Source organism: Elephas maximus, chromosome 20 (assembly GCF_024166365.1).
Source record: "Elephas maximus indicus isolate mEleMax1 chromosome 20, mEleMax1 primary haplotype, whole genome shotgun sequence".
Classification (NCBI taxonomy): domain Eukaryota; kingdom Metazoa; phylum Chordata; class Mammalia; order Proboscidea; family Elephantidae; genus Elephas; species Elephas maximus.
Genome location: NC_064838.1, coordinates 62773084 through 62798023, shown reverse-complemented (window position 1 = coordinate 62798023; position 24940 = coordinate 62773084). Strand labels below are relative to the sequence as shown.

The 24940-nt window shown below is 43.6% G+C and overlaps 1 protein-coding gene across 1 annotated transcript in view; it reads left to right on the top strand.

Annotated features, from left to right (window-relative positions):
- Nucleotides 1-745: 745 nt before the first annotated feature.
- The window catches only part of DNASE1L3 (deoxyribonuclease 1 like 3), a 31379-nt gene continuing 7184 nt past the window's right edge, over nucleotides 746-24940 (top strand). Inside the window, exons 1-5 of the mRNA XM_049862452.1 lie at nucleotides 746-934; nucleotides 7330-7418; nucleotides 11462-11551; nucleotides 13406-13518; nucleotides 16675-16787. Coding sequence (XP_049718409.1) covers nucleotides 791-934; nucleotides 7330-7418; nucleotides 11462-11551; nucleotides 13406-13518; nucleotides 16675-16787 — 549 coding nt within the window. The 5' untranslated portion in view covers nucleotides 746-790. The remainder of the gene's footprint in view (nucleotides 935-7329; nucleotides 7419-11461; nucleotides 11552-13405; nucleotides 13519-16674; nucleotides 16788-24940) is intronic.

Below are 24940 nucleotides of genomic sequence, written 5' to 3'. Positions count from 1 at the left end.
CTGCCCAGATCTCTAAAAGTCATTTTACTTAGGCTGAAATTTTATAATTCTTGCAAACACTTCCTTTCTCAGAGCCACACAACTGTTACAAATAATAAAATAATATCAGGTTGAATCGTGGGGGCTTAAGCGATCCTCAAAGCCCAAGGACATTTTACTGACTTACTCTAGCGAACCAGCAGTTGCTCTCCCTGGCAACACGCTGCTAGTATTAAATCATGTACACTAAAATTGCCTTAAAAATTATGTAATTCAAACCAGACTTGACCTTAATTTACACCCATCAGGTCAGTTAGAGTGTTGGTGCCTAGGCGTGTTCAGGGACAGCTGGCCTCCAAATTCCAGTGATGGCAGAAAATCCAGCAGAATTTCCTCAAGCAGCAGGACCCCAGTGCACCCTGCCTCACTGACCCCCAGCAGAAGGTTCAGTCACTCCCGGAGGGCATCCCAGACCCCTTCCAAGTTCCTCGACTGTCAGGAACAGGAAGGGCATGGGAGAGATGGCCATGTATCCGAGCTGAGAGTCGAGAGACTGGAGAGGAGGTGCCTGAAGTAGGCAAGGCAATTTCCTCAACAGGGTGATAAAAATGGGCTTTTCAAAGACTAGCCCATTTCCTTGGAAATGTAACCCGTGATCTTTAGTTCCCCAGAGAAGTGAAATTAGCAGCCAGGAATCCAGTAATTCCTGTTATCTGCAGGCTTTATAAGTCAGCCGAGCCAGATGGCCGGCACTCTGGCACTCCAAACGCTGCTGTCTTCTCACCAAGTCCTGAATCGGAGAAGTGCCAGGATGTCTCAGTCGCTGCCCGCCTTGCTGCTGCTTCTCCTCCTCTCTGTCCATGGCACACTGGCCCTGAGGGTCTGCTCCTTCAACGTGAGGTCCTTCGGGGAAACCAAGAGGGAAAACCAGAAAGTCATGGACATCATTGTGAAGGTGAGCCCCTTTCCTGTCAGAATGTTCTCTAGGCACCCCCTCACACCCTCTCTACTGCTTTCAGACTTTAAGAGACTCAGGAGGCACTCAGCTAAAGTCAGCTCTGAGAGGGGTAGGTAGCAGCTGGTGTGGAATTTTGTAACAATAACATGGCAACGATTACAATAGCCACTTCAGCTCTCTGGGCTTAGGTGTCACCGTCTGTAAACTGGTGATAATAACAGTATCTCCTCCACAAGAGCTTTGTGAGGAAACAGGAGTTGGTAAATGCAAAGCTTTTAAAACAGTGTCTGGCTCGCAGTAAATCCCAGGTTGTCAAGTGCTGCCAAGTTGGTTCCAACTCATAGCGACCCTGTGTACAGCAGAACAAAACACTGCCCAGTTCTGCCATCCTTACAATCGTTGCTGTGTTTGAGCCCATTGTTGCAACCATGGTGTCAATCCGTCTTGTTGAGAGTCTTCCTCTTTTTTGCTGACCCTCTACCAAGTATGATGTCCTTCTCCAGGGACTGGTCTCCCCTGATAACACGTTCGAGGTATCTAAGTATGTAAAAGTCTTGCCATCCTCCATTCTACGGAAAATTCTGGCTTTACTTCTTCCAAGACAGATTTGTTCGTTCTTCCGACTGCACGGTATATTCAATATTCTTCACTAATACCATAATTCAAAGGCATCAGTTCTTCTTCCTTGTAAGAGTTGGCTATTATAACTCTTGTTACCATTTATTGAATGTATATGTCAGGTACTTTAAATACGTGATTTCATGTCATCGCCCTCATGAAGGAGGGTTATTATCCCTCTTGTACAGGATGATGAATGAGGAAAGATTAAGTAACATTGTACAGCCAGTGGGTGGTGGAGGCAGGATGGCAGTCCGGCCTGGTCTTACTTTGTTAAGGTGCTGCCCAGCCTCTCTCTCTTCCTTCCTTCCTGTTTGTGTCTTCCGTTTTCCTTCTTTCCTTTCTGCCTATCTTCCTTCCTTCTTTTTTCGTTTCTTTTTCTTCTCCTTCTCTTCCTCCTCCTCCTTTTCCTCTTTCTCTCTCTCTCTCTTTCGCTCCTCCCAACTCCCAACTCTAATCTCTCTTTCCACTTCACTAATGCTTTCCTTGGGGATAATATGGGCAATGTTTGGGGACTCTTCTCACTCAGGAGTCAGTTGACTCTCTTTATCCTGCAGGCTTATTTATTTTTGATGCTGGGAACTAAATATTTTCCCAGGACTCTGATGGGGGTGCTTATCACCTTAGAAAGCAGCAGAAGCATCATGGTATAGTGGAAAGAGGCTGGGTTTTGGTGGCAGCCCTGGGTTCACATCCCACTTGCCAGCTGTGTGAGCTCAGGAAGTTACCTCACCTCTCTGAGCCTCCAATTCCTTTCAGTAGAACGGGGCTCACACTGCTTGTAGCATATTGTAGCTGGGAGAATTCAAGGTGTGTAAGGCCCCCTGGCAGAGCCCAACAAGGCAGGTCTTCATAAATGAGAGCCAGTATTGTTATTATAATTAGGCAAAGTAGATTAGAGTGAGGGCTGGCATGCACTGTGCTTACTTAGAGGATCCTTTCAGACTAGGTCTACCCTGCCCTTTGGATGGTGCCCAAGGCCTTCTAGATGTGGTCCTGTAGCTGTGACAGCCATGCCAAGCCTGCAGGAACCGAAGCTCTGTGGCTCAACAGGGAACTCTGATAGGCAAAGAAACGAGTTTCCCAACTTCCTCACACATGGCCCTAGGGAGCCTGGATATCTATTGATTTCCCATCACTCCCTCACTTGCTCAGCCTGGGAGATGACACCACAGTCTTAAAAGCTGTCTCTTTGCTCATTGGCAATTCCATGGTGGGAAGCCTACACTTGGCACCTCCCCTGAGCTTCTGTGTCCTACAGGGCTGGGCAATGAACACCAGCCAGTCACACCCAGTACCAAGTATGTCTAAGTTTTTTGTCAAGGCAATAAAACCACCTGTAAACAGAGACCATCCCAAAATACTGCTAGAGCTACTGACAAGGCTTACAGCTAAACCAAAGTCCCAAGCATTCAGAATAATAATAATCTTTACAGGGTCCACTGATAGTGGGATCTTGAGCCATGGCTTACTGCAGTGTTCATTCTAGTCAATAGGAAATATCCCCAAACTTCCCCCCGCCCTGCTGCAAAAAAAAAAAAAAAAAACCCTTGCTCTCATGTTGATTCTGACTCATAGCAACCCTAAAGGACATGTTAGAACTCCCCATAGGGTTTGCAAAGAAGGGCTGGTGGATTCAAACTGCCAACCTTTTAGTTAGCAGCCAAGTTCTTAACCACCACCAGGGCTGCAGACTTCCCAAAGGAGGTGGAAATCAGTAACTGCTGGGGATGTGGGGCTCAGGTACAGTTGCTAGGCAAGGAAAGGGGTTGTTCGGTTATAAACAGGAAATCTGGAGCCTCAACCTCTCTACTCAGGAAAGGAAGTCTTGACCCACAGTCCATATTTGCCCTGTACTGATCAGTCACACTTCAAAAAGGGACCTTGGTCTTTGAGGAGGGGCGGTCACGGGGATGTACTGATTTCCTTGATTGTTTAGTGTGGTGGTCAAGAAGGAGCTCTGTAGTTAGATGACCTGAATTTAAAAACATAATAATATTTTATATTTTTTTTGTGTGAAAGTTTGCACAGCAAAGTAGGCTGCCATTGGACAGTTTCCACACAAATTTTTCAGTGCCATTAGTGACATTTTCCACAATGTGTCAACATTCTCTTTGTCTTCTGGTTGTTCCACTTCCAGTACTCTAGTTGCCCTACCCCCTCAGCGTCTCATCTTTGCTTTGGAGTCATTGTTGATGGGCCTTTACTTTGAGCACCATACTCATGGGTAACATCCTTTACTTTGCATGCCAATCTATTCATTTGCTAAAAGGTAACCTCAGGGGTCAAAGTTTAGAGAGTATCTTAGGGTGTAGTCTCAGGGAGTTCTCTAGTCTCAACTGGCCCACTAAGTCTGAACTTTTTGAGAATTTGAGGTCTGTTCTGCATTTTTCTCCTCATCTGTCAGGGTCAATCTGTTGTGAGCCTGATCAGAACATTCAGTAGTGGTAGCCGGGAACCATCTCGTTCTCTGGTCTCAGGGTAGGTGAGGTCATGGCTGGTATAGGTTATTAGCTCTGTAGACTAGTTTCTTCTCAGAAGGCTTGTTTTCCTTCTTTTTCTTTTGCTCTTGATGAGTAGAGACCAATAGTCATATTTTAGACAGCTATTCTAGACCACTTGAATTTGAATCCCAACCTCAACCTTCACTTGATGTTCAAATTACTTAACCCCACTGAGTCCCAGAGTCCCCAATTATACAATGGGATAATAAGAGGACCCACATTGCAGGGTTATTGTGAGGATTCAATGAGTTGAGAATGTGAGCTAACAAGTATAAAGCCCTCCCTACGGCACTAGGTACTAGGATGTGCCAAACACTGTATTAGTCACTTTATATAAGACAACTCATTTAACTTACGTCAAGCATTGGAATCATGCCTGGCATGTCTTAATAAAGACTTGCCATCATCCCCTCCCCCTCCAAATTCCTTTCTTATCAAACAGTGTTCTTTTTTTAAGTAACACTTTAACTTTTTAAAATTATAAAAGTAATTGTACCCATTTTGAATTATTTTGAAAATACAGAAACGAATAAAGAAGAAAAAAATCACCCATTATCCTGTCCCTTGAAGATAACAATTGTTGGCATTTGGGTGAATTTTCTACAGGAATTTTTCTATGCAGAAATAAACACAAAAATCTGTGTCTATTTTGTAGCATGGAAATTGCCCTGTATCATCAGTTTTGCATCCTGCTTTTCTGTTAAAAGTATTTCCCATATTGTTTTTTTAAAAAAGCCATGACTTTTAATGCCATATAATGCCCTATCCTGCGTTTGAAACATACTTTGTTAATACTTTCCTATCTGGGAGTATTTAGGTTGTTTCCAATTTTTTGCTAGTGTGAATCTTCTTATTTGATCTGTAGAAATAATAATAATTTATTGGGTGCCTCCTATATGGCTGGCACTACTCTGAATACCCACTTTATCCTCTAGCAACCCCATAAGGGAACGACCACCATTATCCCCAATTTATAAATAAGGAAACTGAGGCTCAGAGTTAACAATTGTTATGGTCAAGTGACATATCCTTTCAATGGAAGGCATTCTTCATGGAGGGAAGACTGTATCAAAGGGTATATACATTATTTAAGACTTTTGATACATACCCTGAAGTGTCTTCCAGAAAGGCCTGGAAGTCACAAGTGACTAAATCAGCAAGCTGGCTTAGCGAGCAGTCCCTGGCTTTCCCTGGTGAACCCTGTGTGGCTGCTGCCATGACTTTGATAGAAGGATCCAGACGCCACTCATTGTACGATGCATCCCCAGCCCAGGACAGTCTCTTACAGGCTGAGCCGGTGCTGTTGCCTCTGCTCCCCACCCCACACTTCTGGAGACAGAATAGATCACATGCTCTGCAAACAGAGGGTCAGTGGAATAGTCCTTCTGCTCCACGTCTTTGGTGGCAAATTGACCTTGGGGATGCCCTGCCCTTGACCAGCATATCCAGTGGTGTTGAGCCCACCAGGCTCCCAGACACAGAACAAGCCCAGTGGTTGGCAAGGGGCCTGGGCTGGGTCTACACCCTGGTTTCCAGGCTGTTGTTACCCTGAAGGCACCTCTCCTGTGCTCTTTGCCCAAAGATCTCACCTTCCTGGCTCTGTTCAAATGCCACCTCCTTCTTGGAGGCTTCCCTGAGCCTCCGGGCAGAAGTAATTAATTATTCCTTGACACTCCCAAAGCGTGTGGTTTTTACTTAGCACAGATTTTATTTGCCTCACATAGTAGCTAGTAGTTTCTATTTGTCTCCCTCTCACCACTGTGAGTCTTTGAGGGCAGGGGCTGTGTTTTAACAGTTTGTCGTGGTGGACTTTGGAGTCACACAGACCTAGGTTCAAACCTGGCTCTGCCACCTACTGGCTGTGTGACCTTAAATTGAGCTTGGTTTTCTCCTTTGTTTAACACGCTAATACTCAGAGTCACCTCAGAGTGTTATTGTGAGGCTCAAAGTGGGCTCACAACAATTGTAGTGCTTTTTTATTGTGGTAAAATATATAACACACAAAAAATTTGCCATTTCAACCAGTCTACAATTCAGTGACATTAATCACAGTCTCCATGCTGTGCAACTGTCACCACCATCTACTTAAAAAAGAAAAAAATTACCCCAAACGGAAATCCAGTATCCCTTGAGTAATAATCCTTCATTCCCCCCTCACCACCCACCAATCCACTGGTAACCCCTGATAAATTTTGTCTCTAAGCATTTCCTGTTCTAGATATTTCATGTAAGTGGAATCATATGGTATCTGTCCTTTTGAGTCTGACTTATTTCACTCAATATGATCTTTTCAAAGTTCATCTATATCATAGCATGTACCAAAACCTTATTTCTCTTTATGGCTGAGCAATGGTCCATTGTGTGGATATACCACATTTTGTTTATCCGGTCATCTGTTGATGGACGCTTGGGTTGTTCCATCTTTTGTTTATTGTGAATCACGCTGCTATGAGCATTGGTGTACAAATATCTGTTTGAGTGCTTGCTTTAAAGTCTCTTGGGTATGTATCTAGGAGTCGAATTGCTGGGTCACGTGGTAATTCTATGTTTAATCTTTTGAGGACTGCTAAAGTGTTTTCCATAATGGCTCCACCATTTTACATTCCCACCAGCAGTGGATGAGGGCTGCAATTGCCCCACATCCTCTCCAACATTTGTTGTTTTCAGTTTTTCTCATACTAGCCATCCTAGTGGGTGTGAAGTGGTATCTCATTGCAGTTTGATTTGCATTTCCCTAATGACTAATGATGTTGAGCATCTTTTCATGTGCTGGTTGGCCATTTGTATACCTTCTCTGGAAGCATGTCTATTTATTAGTCCTTAATAATATTTTATTTTAATAATATTAATAATTATCATATCTCTTTATTTCTGCAGTATCCAGCCTGGGCCCTTTCACTTACTAAGTTCTTATAAAATATTTATATTTATTATTATTGTTGTAATTATTCAAGCAAAGATAAGAGGTAGGATTTGGGGGGTTATGATCGTGGTCTCTGGAATTGGGTTGCCTGGGTTCAAATTCCACCTTGGCCACTTTCTAGCTGGGTGACTTTGGGTCATTTACATAGCTTTCCTTGAGCCTCAGTCTCCCCATCTTAAAAATAGACATATGTAGCACCTTTCTCAGGGAGTCCTGCATTTTTTCCAGGGAAGAAATGATTCATTTAATAAAGCACCCAATGTGACATGTAAAATATAGTAAGTGCCCAGTAAAGGTTCTACTGTTGTTAATAAATGGCCTCAAACAGCTGGGAATTCTCCCTGCAGATCATCAAACGCTGTGACATCATGCTTCTGATGGAAATCAAGGACAGTAACAACAGGATTTGTCCCATGCTGCTGAAGAGGCTGAACGGGTAAAGATGGGGAGTTGGAAAGTAGGGGTGGGTAGGGGGAGTGGGTGTCCAGGCCCTCTACAGGCTCCAGGTCAGATGCAAGGGCACCTGAAAAGCCCCGGGGAACTGCAGCTTAGTGTAGGAGCTGGTGCTTACCCTGACTGACCGCCAGGTTATGCGGCCAGAGCTGCCCAGGCTTCTAACTCCATTAGCATGGTCTTGAGAACTTTCAGCCTTCTGGTTTGCACACGATAGAGCAAAATAGGGGAAGACGTGCAGAGTAAAGATAGAAAGAGAAATGAAAGAAGGTGACAAGAGCCTGGGCTCTGAGCACTATGATAAAGAAAAGATCAAATGCTGATTAAAAAAAAAAAAGATTCAATTAAATTATGTAGCTGGAATATTTATGCAGCTGTCAAAAAAAATACTCCATTGAAATGGCAAATATTTTGTTATATATGTATTTTACCACAATTAAAAAAAAAATCATGCTTACTACAAAATAAGTTAGAGCTATAAGTTAGAACGTATTTCAGCATGGAAAGGTGGCCACCATATAGTGAAAGAAGCAAGTTCAGAATTGTAGCTTGAGAAGTCCATTTCAGTGATCACATCATCCTAGCCATGAACAAGGCTGGGCTAGTGTTTGCATAAGGAGCCCTGGGGGTGCAACGGTTGAAGGCTCAGCTGCTAACAAAAGGTCAGCGCTTGGAACCCACCAGCTGCTCTGTGGGAGGAAGACGTGGCAGTCTGCTTCCATCAAGATTACAACTGTGGAAACCCTGTGAGGCAGTTCTACTCTGCTCTGCGGGGTCACTATCAGGCAGAGTCAGCTCCGCAGCAAAGGGTAACGTCTGCACGTGCATAGAAGAAAGACTGGAAGGATGTACTCCAAACTGTTAATAGTGATTCTTTCTGGGAGTGTGACCGGAGAACAGTGAGGGGCAAGGGGGAACCACTGAGGGAATGGGGCGCATTTTCTCTTTATTTTATTTACTTCCATATGATTTTAATATCTATAACAAGTCCAAATTAATTTCATACTTTAAAAATTAATTTAAAAAACCAGTGCCCTCATTGGGTGATACTTAAGATTTATATTCTTTCTCAATGATCAGCAGACTCCCCCCCCCAACCTGGAATCACGCAGGAGAGTGAGTTCAAAATACATATTCAAATAAAAATTAAAAAATATATATATATATTCATAGACCCCAGATCTAGTGACTGAAAACATCTGTGAGAGGGGAATTGTATTTTCACAAGCTTCCAGGGTGTCTCTGAGGCACCTGAATTTTTTAAAACCTTGAATATAAAGTTTCTTTTGTAGCTACGTTATAGGATTAAGCACCAAACCAGGGGACACGACAATAGTACCAGGTAGCTGAATTATGTTAAAAATACATGTAAAAAATTCAAAGAAAACACAACAAAATGTTAACAGTGGCTATCTTAGGTACAAATTTACAAGGGATCTAAATGTAGTTTCTTCTACATACTTTCTGTATTTTCCAAGTTCTCCAAAATGAGAATATTACAACTCCCTTTTTCTTATGAAATAAATCGTAAAAGCACAGAGAACCATGTAACAAACAGCCACGGTGCCACCACCCGGATTTAACAAACAGGACTCTGTAACTCGCTGCCACTGAGGTGACCGCGGCTCATAGCGATCTTAACATCTGGCAATTAGTATACTTTGATAAATAGGAAAACTCACACTGTTTTTCAAAAATAAAGGGGCAATCCTGACCCATTAGTCCTGGGGAGGAACAGCTATGGACACTGAACTTCACACAGAGGGCCTCTTGAGCTTACCCCACCCCACTCTGGCCCTCAGTTTCCTCATCTGAAAATAATGGGTCAGAGCAGAGCTTCTCTGTTTCAGCCTCAGCCTGTCTTCTGTTTCTGGATCTGATCTTTGCCTTTGAAAGAGGGAGTGTAGCCTGGTGATTAGGAGCCCAGCCTGGCTCATACCACCTGGATTTGGGTCCTGGCTCTGCCATGATCTCGGGCAAGTTTCTGAGCCTCTTTATGCCTCGCTGTCTCCATCTGTAAAGCTGGACTAATGGTAGAAACACCTTCCTGGAACTTAGCGACAATTAAATTAAACCATGCATACAAGTGGTTTAACAGTGCCTAGCTGAGTCAGATTTAGTTTGGTTGGTTCCTCTTATTAGTAATAGAAACCACTAGCACTTATTGAGCACTGCTGCATGCCAAACCAAACAAAAAATAAAAAAAACAGACCCACTGCCATCAAGTCAATCCAGACTTGCAGTGACCCTATAGGGTTTCCAAGGCTGCAAATCTTAATGGAAGCAGACTGCCACATCTTTCTCATGAAGAGCACCTGGTCGGTTCGAACTACTGACTTTTGGTTAGCAGTGGACCGCTTTAACCACTGCGCCACCAGGGATCCTTAGTAAGAGGAAGGGACACATTATAAGAACAGGTAGTGGTCTAGGTTTAGCACGTGTAAGAGCAACCGCTGATACCCTAACTATGTGCCAGGCAACTTGTTAATCAGTTTACATGTTCCATCTCCTGTACTCCCTACAAGAACCCTATGGGGTAGGTACCATTACAGCTTTTCTTATAGCCCAGGGAACTGAGGCAGAGGCTACTTTGAACCTGGTCACGTCTGAGTCCAAGCCAGGGCTCTCTTTTGAGTCCCCCCTCCCAGCTTTCCTTGGAGTGGCTTCAGTCAGTTTCCAGGAGCATAGAGGACTGAGGGGCCAGATGAGCTCCAGGCATCTCCCCCCTGGAGCAAGTTTTTCCATCAGCAGTGTGCCCTGGGTACTCCCCAACCCACCTCGAGTGGGCCATGGTGCGGGGGGCAGGGGGCAGAAGTATGAGCTACAGCCCCAGCCATGGACCACAGTGGGGTCGGGACTGATTCTGACCCAAATCCTCTACTGTCTCGAGGGTCAGAGGTACAGAACAAAGCACACGGGCTTGGGAGTGAGTCAGACCTGGGTTCAAACCCCAGCTTTGCACTTGAGAGCTATAAAAAGGAGATACCAATACTACCCACCTTGTAAGGACAACCCAAGCCTGTTTATTCATCCACTGGTCCCCCATAAGCCAGGAGGGGCCTTAGTCACCCTTAGCTGAATCACTGCAAGAAGTCTGCCGACCCAGGCCTTGGCAGGCTAGATTCAAAACAGCGCCAGCCTTCCCAAACTGAAAGCCCAGCTGAATCCGCTGTCAACACCCCTGGGTCCCAATGGCCGAGTCTACCCAAAAACATGTGTCTGAAGCCCCAGGAATTTCTATAGGGTCTGTTTGCCCCTAAATACCACCTCTGTTTTTATCCAACTGAACTTGCGAATATGCCACAGCTTTAGACATGCTCCAGATCTTCTTGTAGTCAGGCGCTGCCCAGGGTGGGGTTATCAGTAGGTTTGGCAAACACACAGAAAGAGTTGCGTTTCCCCAGTGTAGGCGAGGGGTAGGCTCAACAGGACTCCACGGCTGTATCCCCAGCCCCTGGTATATGAAGAACAGCTGATTTGAAGTCATAGTCACAGGACTTTTGAGAAGATGCCTGGTGGTTTTCAGAGTTGGAGAGACTGTCCAACTAAAGCTTTACTGGGAATCCTGCGTGTAATCAATACAGGAGTGGTGGTGACCCCATGGGCCTTACTCCACCAAGAAGTACGAACTACAGCCCTAGGCATGGACCACAGTGAGGTTTGGGACTGAGTCTGGCCCAAATTTTCTATGATCTTGAAGGTCAGAGGCACAGGACAAAGCAAGTGAGCTTTGGAGCGAGTCAGACCTGGGTTCAAATCCCAGCTCTACACTTGCAAGCTACAAAAATGAGTAACAGTACTACCCACCTTGTAAGAACAAGAAATAATGGCTGTAAAGATCTTGGCAGGCATTACATTCCCAGTCAACGGTGACCCTTTTTATTAGATTCAAATGCCCATTAAGCAAAGCTTATGGTGAAGAGAAGTCCCATTGGGAAGAGGGAGGCAGAGTGGAGAAAGGAGAATGTATGCAGTGAGGAAATATCTACTCTTTAAGATGCAATGAGAAATCCTTATGTTTTCTAGAAATTCACGAAGAGGCATAAAATACAACTATGTGATCAGCCCTCGGCTGGGAAGAAACACATACAAGGAACAATATGCCTTTCTCTATATGTAAGTACAATCTATGCCACCTGGAACATGGTCCACTTATGAATTAAGTCTGTGAATTGAATCAGCATGCCTACCTTTCCCTCAAAACCTGATTTTGATCTCTAACCAGTTCTCAATTTTCATCAAAATAATTGCTGTCAAAATTGGGGCTAATGCAAAGCATTAATGCTTCAAACTAGAAAACCCAAACAGCTTCCTAACAACTTACTTGTTGGCTAGATCAATGGTTGCCTAGACCAAGTAGTTCTTTATTTTTTGTAGTCAAGTTCTGATCCCGGCCTGGAAATACAACCTGCCTAGGATGGCTGACTTCTGAATGTCATATTCTTGTCTTCTTCCTGCTAGTGATTTGTGTTAAATCTGAACATTAACTTGTGGGTGCCCCAGATAAGGGGTACAGCTCAGACTCTCAACTCCCAAAGGGCTCTGACCATTACTGAGAAGAGTTGTCTTTAGCCTTGCTCTCCCAAAAGATCCCTTCCAGGAGAATTTCAAATTCTCACAGAATCCAGATTTTGAAGCCACTGAGGCTGAATGAACTCCTGAAGCTGTTGCCCTGAGAGAATCTTTAAACCTTAAACCAAAAATATCCCCTGAAGTCTTCTTTAAACCAAACAACTGTTAAGCTTAATTAGTAAGGAGCATCTACCTTGCAAGGTCATGGAAGCTCCCGAGATACATCCCAACTCCCTGAGGGACCAAATTACTGGGCTGAGGGCTATGGGACAATGGTCTCAGGGAACATCTAGTTCAATTGGCACAACATAGTTAAAGAAATTGATCTACATTTTACTTTGTTGAGTAGTGGTCTGGGGTCTTAAAAACTTGTGAGCAGCCATCTAAGATACTCCACTGGTCTCACCCTGTCTGGAGCAAGAGAGAATGAAGAAAACCAAAAACACAAGGGAAAGATTAGTCCAAAGGACTAATGGACCACATCTACCACAGCCTCCACCAGACTGAGTCTAGTACAGCTAGATGGTGCCTGGCTACCACCACTGACTGCTCTGACAGGGATCACAGTAGAGGGTCCTGGACAGAGCTGGAGAAAAATGCAGAAAAAATTCTAACTCACACACGCACAAAAAAAGACCAGACTTACCGGTCTGACAGAGACTGGAGAAACTCCAAGAGTATGGCCTCAGATGCCCTTATAACTCAGCAATAAAGTCACTCCTTAGGATCACCCTTCAGCCAAAGCTTAGACAGGCCCGTAAAACAAATTGAGACTAAATGGGCACACCAGCCCAGGGGCAAGGACAGAAGGCAGGAGGGGACAGGAAAGCTGGTAATGAGGAGCCCAAGGTGGAGAAGGGGAGAGGGTTGACGTGTTGTGGGGTTGGCAACCAATATTACAGAACAGTATGTACATTATTTGTTTAATAAGAAACTAGTTTGCTCTGTAAACCTTCATCGAAAGTACAAGTTAAAAAAAAACCTTTTCAGTAAAAAAAAATACATATCTGCCTTGAGCATTGTGCTGTTTTAAAGATCTATGGGATCAAATTGAAAGCAGCAACTTGAAAGAGAAGATAGAAAACTTAGGAAGTAATGAGTGTATGTTAATGGGGCAAGAACAATTCAGAAAAGGAGGGTGAGAATGGTTGCACAATTTGAAGAATGCTATCAATGTCACCAAATTGTACATGTAGAAATTGTTGAAGTGCTGTATGTTCTGCTGTGCATATTCTCAACTACGAAAATAAAATATTTAAAAAAAAAAAAAAAAAAGATCCCTTCAGGGCTTGAGCCTGTTCCAGAGGCTAATGAAGCCTTGGGAGCAGAAGGCTCTGCTTCTTGAAACAAGAAAACAGAACAAACTCAGCTTGGAGGACTTCCTTCTTTCTCTTCTAGGGAAAAGCTACTGTCTGTGAAGAAAAGCTACGTCTATGGTGACAATCAGAATGGTGATGCAGATGTGTTTTCCAGGGAGCCCTTTGTGACCTGGTTTCAGTCGCCCCACACTGGTAAGACCCACAGGCCTCTCATGCATGATGAGAGAAGCTAGACCTACCCAGAGACCCCATGAATTGACACATGGACGGATTACCCAGAAAGCAAGGTACACATGGGCTTAATTGTCTTTATTTACTAATCTTTAGTGCACACTTTCAAATTGTGCACTACAGATTAGTAAGCACCAGTAAGCCCTTGCACACCTTGGTGACTGGGCAATCCATCCCCGAATGGGCAGCAGCCCTGAGTGTGACTGCCATTCCAGGGTGTATGCAGCATCTTTGGGGTGGCATCAGGCTTGGGACAACAACCAAAGACATCTTTTAATACCTCAATGTAGAGGATGCAGTTTAGTTTAATGGCACCGGGCTCACTTCTCAGAATGCCGCAACTCAAGACCTCCCCAGCCTGGAACCCCTCTCTGGAATCAGTGGTATCTCCATTCTCTGGAGCACTTGGGCTTGTGGAAATCATTGACTGCAGTTCCTCAGTCCCCATCATGTACAACTATCCCTTCATCCCAAGTGTTGGCCAGCAAAGATGGGACCCAGCCTAGAGTCTCACTCTCCCTCCAGTCACTACAGCACAGTCTCCTCCACAGACTGGGGGTAGAGAAGAAATCCAGATGGATCACATTCTGAACTTAATGACAGTGGTGTTTGTACTGCCAGTTGCTGCCTAGTGGACCCGACTCATGGTGACCCCACGTGTAGCAGAGTAGGACTGTGCTCCATAGGGTTTTCAACGGCTGACTTTTTTTCTGGAAGTAGATCACCAGGCATTTCTTCCAAGGCAACTCTGGGTGAACTTGAACCTCCAAGCTATCAGTTAGCAGCCAAAAGCATTAACCTTTTGTACCACCCAGGGACTTCTAGTACTTATACCGTTGTTGTTTTTGTTGGTTGTTGTTAGGTGCCATCAAGTCGATTTTCAACTCATAGTGACTCTATGTGACAGAGTAGAACTGCCCCATAGGGTTTTCTAGGCTATAATCTTTACAGGGACAGATTGCCAGGCCTTTCTCCTACGGAGTGTTTAGGTGGGTTTGAATTGCCGACCTTTCAGTTAGCAACTGAGCGCTTAACCATTGCACCACCAGGGCTCCTAGCCACTAACAATTATTGATCCCTGATTAAGTGCCAGCCATCATACAGGCATGGCCTCCTGTAATTCTCCCAACAGTCCTACAAGGTAGGAACGAGGATTATTTCCACTTTACAGTTAAGGAAACTGAGGTTTAAAAAGATGAAGTCAATTGTCCCAGGTTGCCCAGCTACCGAAGTGGACGCACCAGGGTTTTTACGCAAGCCGCCATCTCAGGCAGGGACCCGTGCTCTTAGCCATTATGCTGCATGCAGGGGAAACTCAAGCATTAAGCTCCCTTCGCAGATTGGAACTACATAGAATCAAACACTTATTCAGCACCTACTACACGCCAGGCCTTGTTCTGGGCACCAGACAAGACAGGCAAGGTCCCTACCCCCGTGAAGTTCAGGTGTAGTAGAGGGACAGCTGATGACTTAATAAATGTATGCACAGCTGTAAGTATGCACACCTATGCTTACGCAACACAGAGACAAACATCCTGACCCGTGCAGTCAGCTATTTTGGGCCAGAGTTAATTAGCTCACGGGCAGAGTACTTATTCAGGAAAATAAACTGGGGGAAATTAGGCTAGGAGGTGGGGACTGCTGAGGGCAAGAAATAATCTTCAGAGAGCACTTGCCATTATCACCTTTGTCTGGCACCCCATTCACACTCGGCTGACTAGAGCAGTGTTTGGAGACGGCTTCCCTAAATGATTATTTCTTCTCAAAGAGGGCTCTGGGCCTTCCTGAACTGCTAAACAAACCCGTTTCCCTCCCCCACCAGCCTCCACTTCTCTCCCCAGCCCATGCCCCTCCCTCTCTTCCTTGGGACACCACTGCCCATGTCCTGTTTGGAGTTTTCTCTGTTGTGCAAGAAAACCTCCTATGTCCTCTCTATCTGGGACCAAAGATGAAGAAGTTAGCTATGGATCTGTCATTTCATTCACTCATTCATTCATGCATGCGTCCAGACAACAAACATTTTTGAGCACCTCCAATGTGCTGGGGCCAAAAGGGTGAACCAGACAGATAAGGCTGCCCTCAGAGAGCTTACATTATAGTGGGCCAAACAAAGAGTAAAGAAAATAACTTCAGAGCATGGAGGAAGGAAGCAGGTTGCATGGAATAGCAGGGGGCTCCACCTTAGATGGGGTGACCAGACAGAAGAAATGGTGGCCAAGATGATGGGGGAGTGGAGTGTGGGTCTGGAGACAGGCTGCCCAGATCCAAGTCCTGGCTCTGCACTGAGCAGCTACATGTCTGCAGCAGTGACCACCCAGCAGCCCCCAGCTCCTGAGGCAGGTGTGGGAATCCAGGGGCAGATGAGGTTAAAGCCCCAGGCGGTGGCACGCCAGAAGACAGCAGCTGGCCTTAGCAGGTGGACGAGGCACTCTCCATGGCTGACCCACATCCCCACACCCAGGCTCCCTCCGCCCTCTCCAGCTGGGGCAAGGTTTTTAAACACTCCAACAAAACCACTGCATTTTTAAAAATAATTTTATGTTTTTTATCCCCCCGCTTACAAAAGGAGTATAAACTGACAAACATCAATTTTTTTTAATTAGAAAAATATTCTTTTTCCTTAGTCCAAAAGCCAAATGGGCCCATTATTTAAAAAAAAAAAAAAGAAAGAATACAGATTTGCAGAAAATGAGAAAACAAACACACACACAATATTGGCAAAGAACAGTGCCTCATAGCTTTCTCTGTAGTGATGAAGGGCAAGTGGGAGAAAAGAGGTTTTTGTGTATTAAAAGTAACCAGCCGAATGACTCTAAAAACCAAAACTCGTTGATGTCGAGTCGATTCCGACTCATAACGACCCTATGGGACAGAGTAGAACTGCCCCATAGGGTTTCTAAGCAGCGCCTGGTGGATTCAAACTGCCGACCTTTTTGGTTAGCAGCTGAGCTCTTAACCACTGCACCAGTCTCAGCCACTTGCTGGACCCTCTGGAAATGGGAGGACCCAGACACCATACACAGCTTGTGCCTCTGTGAGAGGCCCTTTGCCCTGGAGCAGCGTTCATGTGACCTGGACAGGGCAGTGTGTGACCTCGCGCTCTCTCCTGATCCTCAGCTGTCAAGGACTTCGTGATTGTCCCCTTGCATACCACTCCCGAGACGTCCGTTAAGGAGATTGATGAGCTGGTTGATGTCTACATAGATGTGAAAAAACGTTGGAATGCTCAGGTGATGGCCCTCTCATTTGTCAAATTCTCGTTTAACAAGACCAGAATCTCGTCCTCAGGTGGGATGAGTAACTCCCAGATTGTTGTGTGGTCCACCCCCACTTTACAGCCTCTAATTCCTCTCCTCAGCCTTGGATGTACTTCTTGCTAAACCTGTCCAAGAGAATCTTGGGAATCCATACACTGCACCACCAGTAACAGCTGCCGGCACTTACTGGGTGACTCGCTCATGCCAAGGCACTGTTCTGAGGCTTGACATGTACAAATTTGTTTAATCCTCCCAAAAACCCCACGAGGCAGGTGCTTTTATCATTCCCGCTTTGCAAGTGAGAGGAGCGAGGCAGAGACGTTAGGAGTCTTTTGGTTACAAGTGGCAGAAACTCAAACTAGTTCATAAAAAGAGAGATTTATTGGCTCATGTAACTGAAATGTCCAGGACTAGCTCAGGCACAGCTGAATCCAGGGCTGAAACAAGGGAATCAGGACTTGGTTTTTCTCTTTTTTTCCATCTCTTGATTCTCCTTTCCTATGGGTGGGTTTCCTTCTCAGGCAGGCTTCACCCCCGAGGTGGCAAGATGGCCACCAGCACATCCCTGTCTTGGGATTGAGTCACTTCAGCTCTGATTGGGTCACATGCCCATCCCTGAACCAATCACTGTGATCAGGGGGCTGAGATGCTTTGATTGGCTAAATCTGTGTCAGCTCCACCCAAGCCTCAGGGAGTGAGGTGGAGGAAGCGTGGTTTCCGGAGGAAACTTGGAGAGCTGCCCTCAGCAGAAGCTGGAAGCATCCTACACCCTCTAGGCCTTAATGTCCCCATCTGAAAATCAGAGATGCCACTACCTGTGGCTGCGAGCATCTGTGGAAGTTCTTGGCAAATGTGGAAGTGTTCCAGAGGGCTCTTCTTCCTTGTGCTCTTTCTTCCTTTAGGGATGTGATTCCGGGAATCCCCCTTCCTCCTCCTCAGTTCTCTCCTTAAAGTGTAAAATGAGTTAAGTCAAGTGCGAACCAAAGAAGAATTGATGCCTTTGAATTTTGGTGTTGTCAAAGATTATTGAATATACCACGGACTGCCAGAAGAACGAACAGATCTCTCTTGGAAGAAGCACAGCCGGAATGCTCCTTAGCAGCAAGAGGGATGGTGAGGCTTCCTCTCACATACTTTGGACATGTCATCAGGATGGACCAGACCCTGGAGAAGGACATCACGGTTGGTAATGTAGAGGGTCAGCAAGAAAGAGGAAGACCCTCAACGGGATTGACCGACACAGTGGCTGCAACAATGGGCTCAAGCACAACGACGATTGTGGGGTGGCGCAGGACTGGGCAGTGTTTCGTTCTGTTGTACACAAGGTCGCCGTGGGTCAGAATTGACTCGATGGCACCTAACAACATAACAGAATGTGGACACAGAGAGTGGGTCAGAGTTGGGGCATGGAGAAAACAAGGGATGTATTTCATTGTTTATTTGTAGATAACAGGGCAAGAGAAAGACTCATTCATTCATTCCATCCTTAAACTATTAATTCACCCATCCATTCAACAAGAATTTATTGAGCGTCTATTAAGTGCCAGGCACTGGAGGAGCGTTGTTGGCACAAAAGTGAACCAGAGGGGAAAGCCTGTCACTATGGTGACAGTAAGACATGTCAGGTCTCAATTTTTGCCTTCACCCCCTGACCTCCCAGTGTTGTTCCTCCCAGTTGAGCAAGTCCTTTATTTAATCCCTGTGATGCACAGTTTACTGTGAATCAGGGTTAATGGTCCTTTCTACCTCCTCAGTGTTATTGTTGTGAGATTTAAATTAACCTTTGTAAAACAGTTAACACAGGGCCTGGCACACAGAGAAGACTCAGTAAATCCTGCCCAGTGTGAGTAAAAGCTGCAATCACAGCAGTTAAGGAAGACACGCAGACCTCAACCGCTCCCATCAATCTCCGGGAAAGCCATAATTACCAAGGTCAAAATAAAATGTTTCTGAAGAAAACGTTAAAGTCAGCAGCCCCAAACAATAGCGCAAACAAGGAAATTTGACACTTCCTCCAGGTTGAAATGTCAAAATTCTATTCCAAGAGCCCTAGAGGGAAAAATCCATCCAAGATAGAAAATTTCTGTTGATGGTTTCAGAATGGGGGTGGACAGATCGTCGTTTGACCCCTCACCTTCAGACCCCTTCCCACTTCCTCAACAGAATTTCTGCAGGAAAAAGGGCCCAGCTTCAAGACAGCAGGAGAGAAAAAGCAGATCCAAAGCTGTCGTGGACACCACCCAAGTTCATTTGTCCTGCTCGGAGCAAAAGGCGTTGGTTCATTCTTACGTTTGTACCCTGTGGTAGTTGGAGCCAGAGACAAGAGATGTGCAGGACATATTAGCTGGCTTCTTCTCTCTCCACCTAAGGCTGCACGCTGACTTACAGGGAAGCGTGGTGGCTAAGAACAGGGGCAAACAGCTACAACAAACATCCTCCTTCCACTCGCACACCGTCCCTTGTGCACACTTACCTGCTCATCAAAATGGTGACTCAGTTTTAAACTGTGGCCTCTTCTTTTTTTTTTTTATTTTATTTTTTTTAATAACTTTTATTAAGCTTCAAGTGAACGTTTACAAATCCAATCAGTCTGTCACATATAACTTTACATACATCTCACTCCCTACTCCCACTTACTCTCCCCCTCTTGAGTCAGCCCTTTCAGTCTCTCCTTTCGTGACAATTTTGCCGGCTTCCCTCTCTCTCTATCCTCCCATCCCCTCTCCAGACAAGAGTTGCCAACACAATCTCAAGTGTCCACCTGATATAATTAGCTCACTCTTCATCAGCGTCTCTCTCCCACCCGCTGACCAGTCCCTTTCATTTCTGATGAGTTGTCTTCGGGGATGGTTCCTGTCCTGTGTCAACAGAAGGTCTGGGGAGCATGGCCGCCGGGATTCCTCCAGTCTCAGTCAGACCATTAAGTTTGGTCTTTTTATGAGAATTTGGGGTCTGCATCCCGCTGATCTCCTGCTCCCTCAGGGGTCCTCTGCTGTGCTCCCTGTCAGGGCAGTCATCGATTGTGGCCGGGCACCAATTAGTTCTTCCGGTCTCAGGACGATGTAGGTCTCTGGTTCATGTGGCCCTTTCTGTCTCTTGGGCTCTTAGTTGTCGTGTGGCCTTGGTGTTCTTCATTTTCCTTTGCTCCAGGTGGGTTGAGACCAATTGCTGCATCTTAGATGGCCGCTTGTTAGCATTTAAGACCCCAGATGCCACATTTCAAAGTGGGATGCAGAATGATTTCATAATAGAATTATTTTGCCAATTGACTTAGAAGTCCCCGCAAACCATGTTCCCCAGACCCCCGCCCTTGCTCCGCTGACCTTTGAAGCATTCATTTTATCCCAGAAACTTCTTTGCTTTTGGTCCAGTCCAATTGAGCTGACCTTCCATGTATTGAGTGTTGTCTTTCCCTTCACCTAAAGCAGTTCTTATCTACTGATTGATCAATAAAAAACCCTCTCCCTCCCTCCCTCCCTCCCCCCCTCGTAACCACAAAAGTATGTGTTCTTCTCAGGTTTACTATTTCTCAAGATCTTATAAAAGTGGTCTTATACAATATTTGTCCTTTTGCCTCTGACTAATTTCGCTCAGCATAATGCCTTCCAGGTTCCTCCATGTTATGAAATGTTTCACAGATTCGTCACTGTTCTTTATCGATGCGTAGTATTCCATTGTGTGAATATACCACAATTTATTTACCCATTCATCCGTTGACGGACACCTTGGTTGCTTCCAACTTTTTGCTATTGTAAACAGAGCTGCAATAAACATGGGTGTGCATATATCTGTTTGTATGAAGGCTCTTGTATCTCTAGGGTATATTCCGAGGAGTGGGATTTCTGGGTTGTATGGTAGTTCTATTTCTAACTGTTTAAGATAACGCCAGATAGATTTCCAAAGTGGTTGTACCATTTTACATTCCCACCAGCAGTGTATGAGAGTTCCAATCTCTCCGCAGCCTCTCCAACATTTATTATTTTGTGTTTTTTGGATTAATGCCAGCCTTGCTGGTGTGAGATGGAATCTCATCGTAGTTTTAATTTGCATTTCTCTAATGGCTAATGATCGATAGCATTTTCTCATGTATCTGTTGGCTGCCTGAATATCTTCTTTAGTGAAATGTGTGTTCATATCCTTTGCCCACTTCTTGATTGGGTTGTTTGTCTTTTTGTGGTTGAGTTTTGACAGAATCATGTAGATTTTAGAGATCAGGCGCTGGTCGGAGATGTCATAGCTGAAAATTCTTTCCCAATCTGTAAGTGGTCTTTTTACTCTTTTGGTGAAGTCTTTAGATGAGCATAGGTGTTTGATTTTTAGGAGCTCCCAGTTATCGGGTTTCTCGTCATCATTTTTGGTAATGTTTTGTATTCTGTTTATACCTTGTACTAGGGCTCCTAGGGTTGTCCCAATTTTTTCTTCCATGATCTTTATCGTTTTAGTCTGTATGTTTAGGTCTTTAATCCACTTGGAGTTAGTTTTTGTGCATGGTGTGAGGTATGGGTCCTGTTTCCTTTTTTTGCAAATGGATATCCAGTTATGCCAGCACCATTTGTTAAAAAGGCTATCTTTTCCCCAGTTCATTGACACTGGTCCTTTGTCAAATATCAGCTGCTCATACGTGGATGGATCTATGTCTGGGTTCTCAATTCTGTTCCATTGGTCTATGTGTCTGTTGTTGTACCAATACCAGGCTGTTTTGACTACTGTGGCTGTATAATAGGTTCTGAAGTCAGGTAAGGTGAGGCCTCCCACTTTCTTCTTCTTTTTCAGTAGTGCTTTGCTTATCCAGGGCTTCTTTCCCTTCCATATGAAATTGGTGATTTGTTTCTCTATCCCCTTAAAATATGAAATTGGAATTTGGATCGGAAGTGAGTTAAATGTATAGATGGCTTTTGGTAGAATAGACATTTTTACTATGTTAAGTCTTCCTATCCATGAGCAAGGTATGTTTTTCCACTTAAGTATGTCCTTTTGAATTTCTTGTAGTAGAGCTTTGTAGTTTTCTTTGCATAGGTCTTTTACATCCTTGGTAAGATTTATTCCTAAGTATCTTATCTTCTTGGGGGCTACTGTGAATGGTATTGATTTGGTTATTTCCTCTTCGGTGTTCTTTTTGTTGATGTAGAGGAATCCAAGTGATTTTTGTATGTTTATTTTATAACCTGAGACTCTGCCAAACTCTTCTATTAGTTTCAGTAGTTTTCTGGAGGATTCCTTAGGGTTTTCTGTGTATATAATCATGTCATCTGCAAACAGTGATAACTTTACTTCTTCCTTGCCAATCCGGATACCTTTTATTTCTTTGTCTAGCCTAATTGCCCTGGCTAAGACTTCCAACACGATGTTGAATAAGAGCGGTGATAAAGGGCATCCTTGTCTGGTTCCCGTTCTCAAGGGAAATGCTTTCAGGTTCTCTCCATTTAGAGTGATATTGGCTGTTGGCTTTGCATAGATGCCCTTTATTATGTTGAGGAATTTTCCTTCAATTCCTATTTTGGTAAGAGTTTTTATCATGAATGGGTGTTGGACTTTGTCAAATGCCTTTTCTGCATCAATTGATAAGATCGTGTGGTTTTTGTCTTTTATTTATGTGATGGATTACATTAATGGTTTTTCTGATATTAAACCAGCCTTGCATACCTGGTATAAATCCCACTTGATCAGGGTGAATTATTTTTTTGATGTGTTGTTGGATTCTATTGGCTAGAATTTTGTTGAGGATTTTTGCATCAATGTTCATGAGGGATATAGGTCTATAATTTTCTTTTTTTGTAATGTCTTTACCTGGTTTTGGTATCAGGGAGATGGTGGCTTCATAGAATGAGTTGGGTAGTATTCCGTCATTTTCTATGCTTTGGAATACCTTTAGTAGTAGTGGTGTTAACTCTTCTCTGAAAGTTTGGTAGAACTCTGCAGTGAAGCCGTCCGGGCCAGGGCTTTTTTTTGTTGGGAGTTTTTTGATTACCGTTTCAATCTCTTTTTTTGTTATGGGTCTATTTAGTTGTTCTACTTCTGAATGTGTTAGTTTAGGTAGGTAGTGTTTTTCCAGGAATTCATCCGTTTCTTCTAGGTTTTCAAATTTGTTAGAGTACAATTTTTCATAATAATCTGAAATGATTCTTTTAATTTCATTTGGTTCTGTTGTGATGTGGTCCTTCTCATTTCTTATTCGGGTTATTTGTTTCCTTTCCTGTATTTCTTTAGTCAGTCTAGCCAATGGTTTATCAATTTTGTTAATTTTTTCAAAGAACCAGCTTTTGGCTTTGTTAATTCTTTCAATTGTTTTTCTGTTCTCTAATTCATTTAGTTCAGCTCTAATTTTTATTATTTGTTTTCTTCTGGTGCCTGATGGATTCTTTTGTTGCTCACTTTCTATTTGTTCAAGTTGTAGGGACTGTTCTCTGATTTTGGCTCTTTCTTCTTTTTGTATGTGTGCATTTATTGATATAAATTGGCCTCTGAGCACTGCTTTTGCTGTGTCCCAGAGGTTTTGATAGGAAGTATTTTCATTCTCGTTGCTTTCTAAGAATTTCCTTATTCCCTCCTTGATGTCTTCTATAACCCAGTCTTTTTTCAGGAGGGTATTGTTCATTTTCCAAGTATTTGATTTCTTTTCCCTAGTTTTTCTGTTATTGATCTCTAGTTTTATTGCCTTGTGGTCTGAGAAGATGCTTTGTAATATTTCGATGTTTTGGACTCTGCAAAGGTTTGTTTTATGACCTAATATGTGGTCTATTCTAGAGAATGTTCCATGTGCGCTAGAAAAAAAAGTATATTTTGCAGCAGTTGGGTGGAGAGTTCTGTATAAGTCAATGAGGTCAAGTTGGTTGATTGTTGTAATTAGATCTTCCGTGTCTCTGTTGAGCTTCTTACTGGATGTCCTGTCCTTCTCCGAAAGTGGTGTGTTGAAGTCTCCTACTATAATTGTGGAGGTATCTATCTCGCTTTTCAATTCTGTTAAAATTTGATTTATGTATCTTGCAGCCCTGTCATTGGGTGCGTAAATATTTAATATGGTTATGTCTTCCTGATCAATTGTCCCTTTTATCATTATATAGTGTCCTTCTTTATCCTTTGTGGTGGATTTAAGTCTAAAGTCTATTTTGTCAGAAATTAATATTGCTACTCCTCTTCTTTTTTGCTTATTGTTTGCTTGATATACTTTTTTCCATCCTTTGAGTTTTAGTTTGTTTGTGTCTCTAAGTCTAAGGTGTGTCTCTTGTAGGCAGCATATAGATGGATTGTGTTTCTTTATCCAGTCTGTGACTCTCTGTCTCTTTATTGGTGCATTTAGTCCATTTACATTCAGGGTAATTATAGATAAATAAGTTTTTAGTGCTGTCATTTTGATGCCTTTTTATGTGTGTTGTTGATAATTTCATTTTTCCACATACTTTTTTGTGCTGCGGCGTTTTTCTTAGTAAATTGTGAGATCCTCATTTTCATAGTGTTTGACTTTATGTTAGTTGAGTCGTTACGTTTTTCTTGGTTTTTATCTTGAGTTATAGAGTTGTTATGCCTTTTCGTGGTTACCTTATTATTTACCCCTATTTTTCTAAGTAAAAACCTAACTTGTATTGTTCTATATCGCCTTGTATCACTCTCCATATGGCAGTTCAATGCCTCCTGTATTTAGTCCCTCTTTTTGATTATTGTGATCTTTTACCTATTGACTTCCATGATTCCCTGTTATGTGTATTTTTTTTTAATTAATCTTAATTTGTTTGTTTTTGTGATTTCCCTATTTGAGTTGATATCAGGACGTTCTGTTTTGTGACCTTGTGTTGTGCTGATATCTGATATTATTGGTTCTCTGACCAAACAATATCCTTTAGTATTTCTTGTAGCTTTGGTTTGGTTTTTGCAAATTCTCTAAACTTGTGTTTGTCTGTAAATATCTTAATTTCGCCTTCCTATTTGAGAGAGAGTTTTGCTGGATATATGATCCTTGGCTGGCAGTTTTTCTCCTTCAGTGTTCTGTATATGTCGTCCCATTCCCTTCTTGCCTGCATGGTTTCTGCTGAGTAGTCTGAACTTATTCTTATTGATTCTCCCTTGAAGGAAACCTTTCTTTTCTCCCTGGCTGCTTTTAAAATTTTCTGTTTATCTTTGGTTTTGGTGAG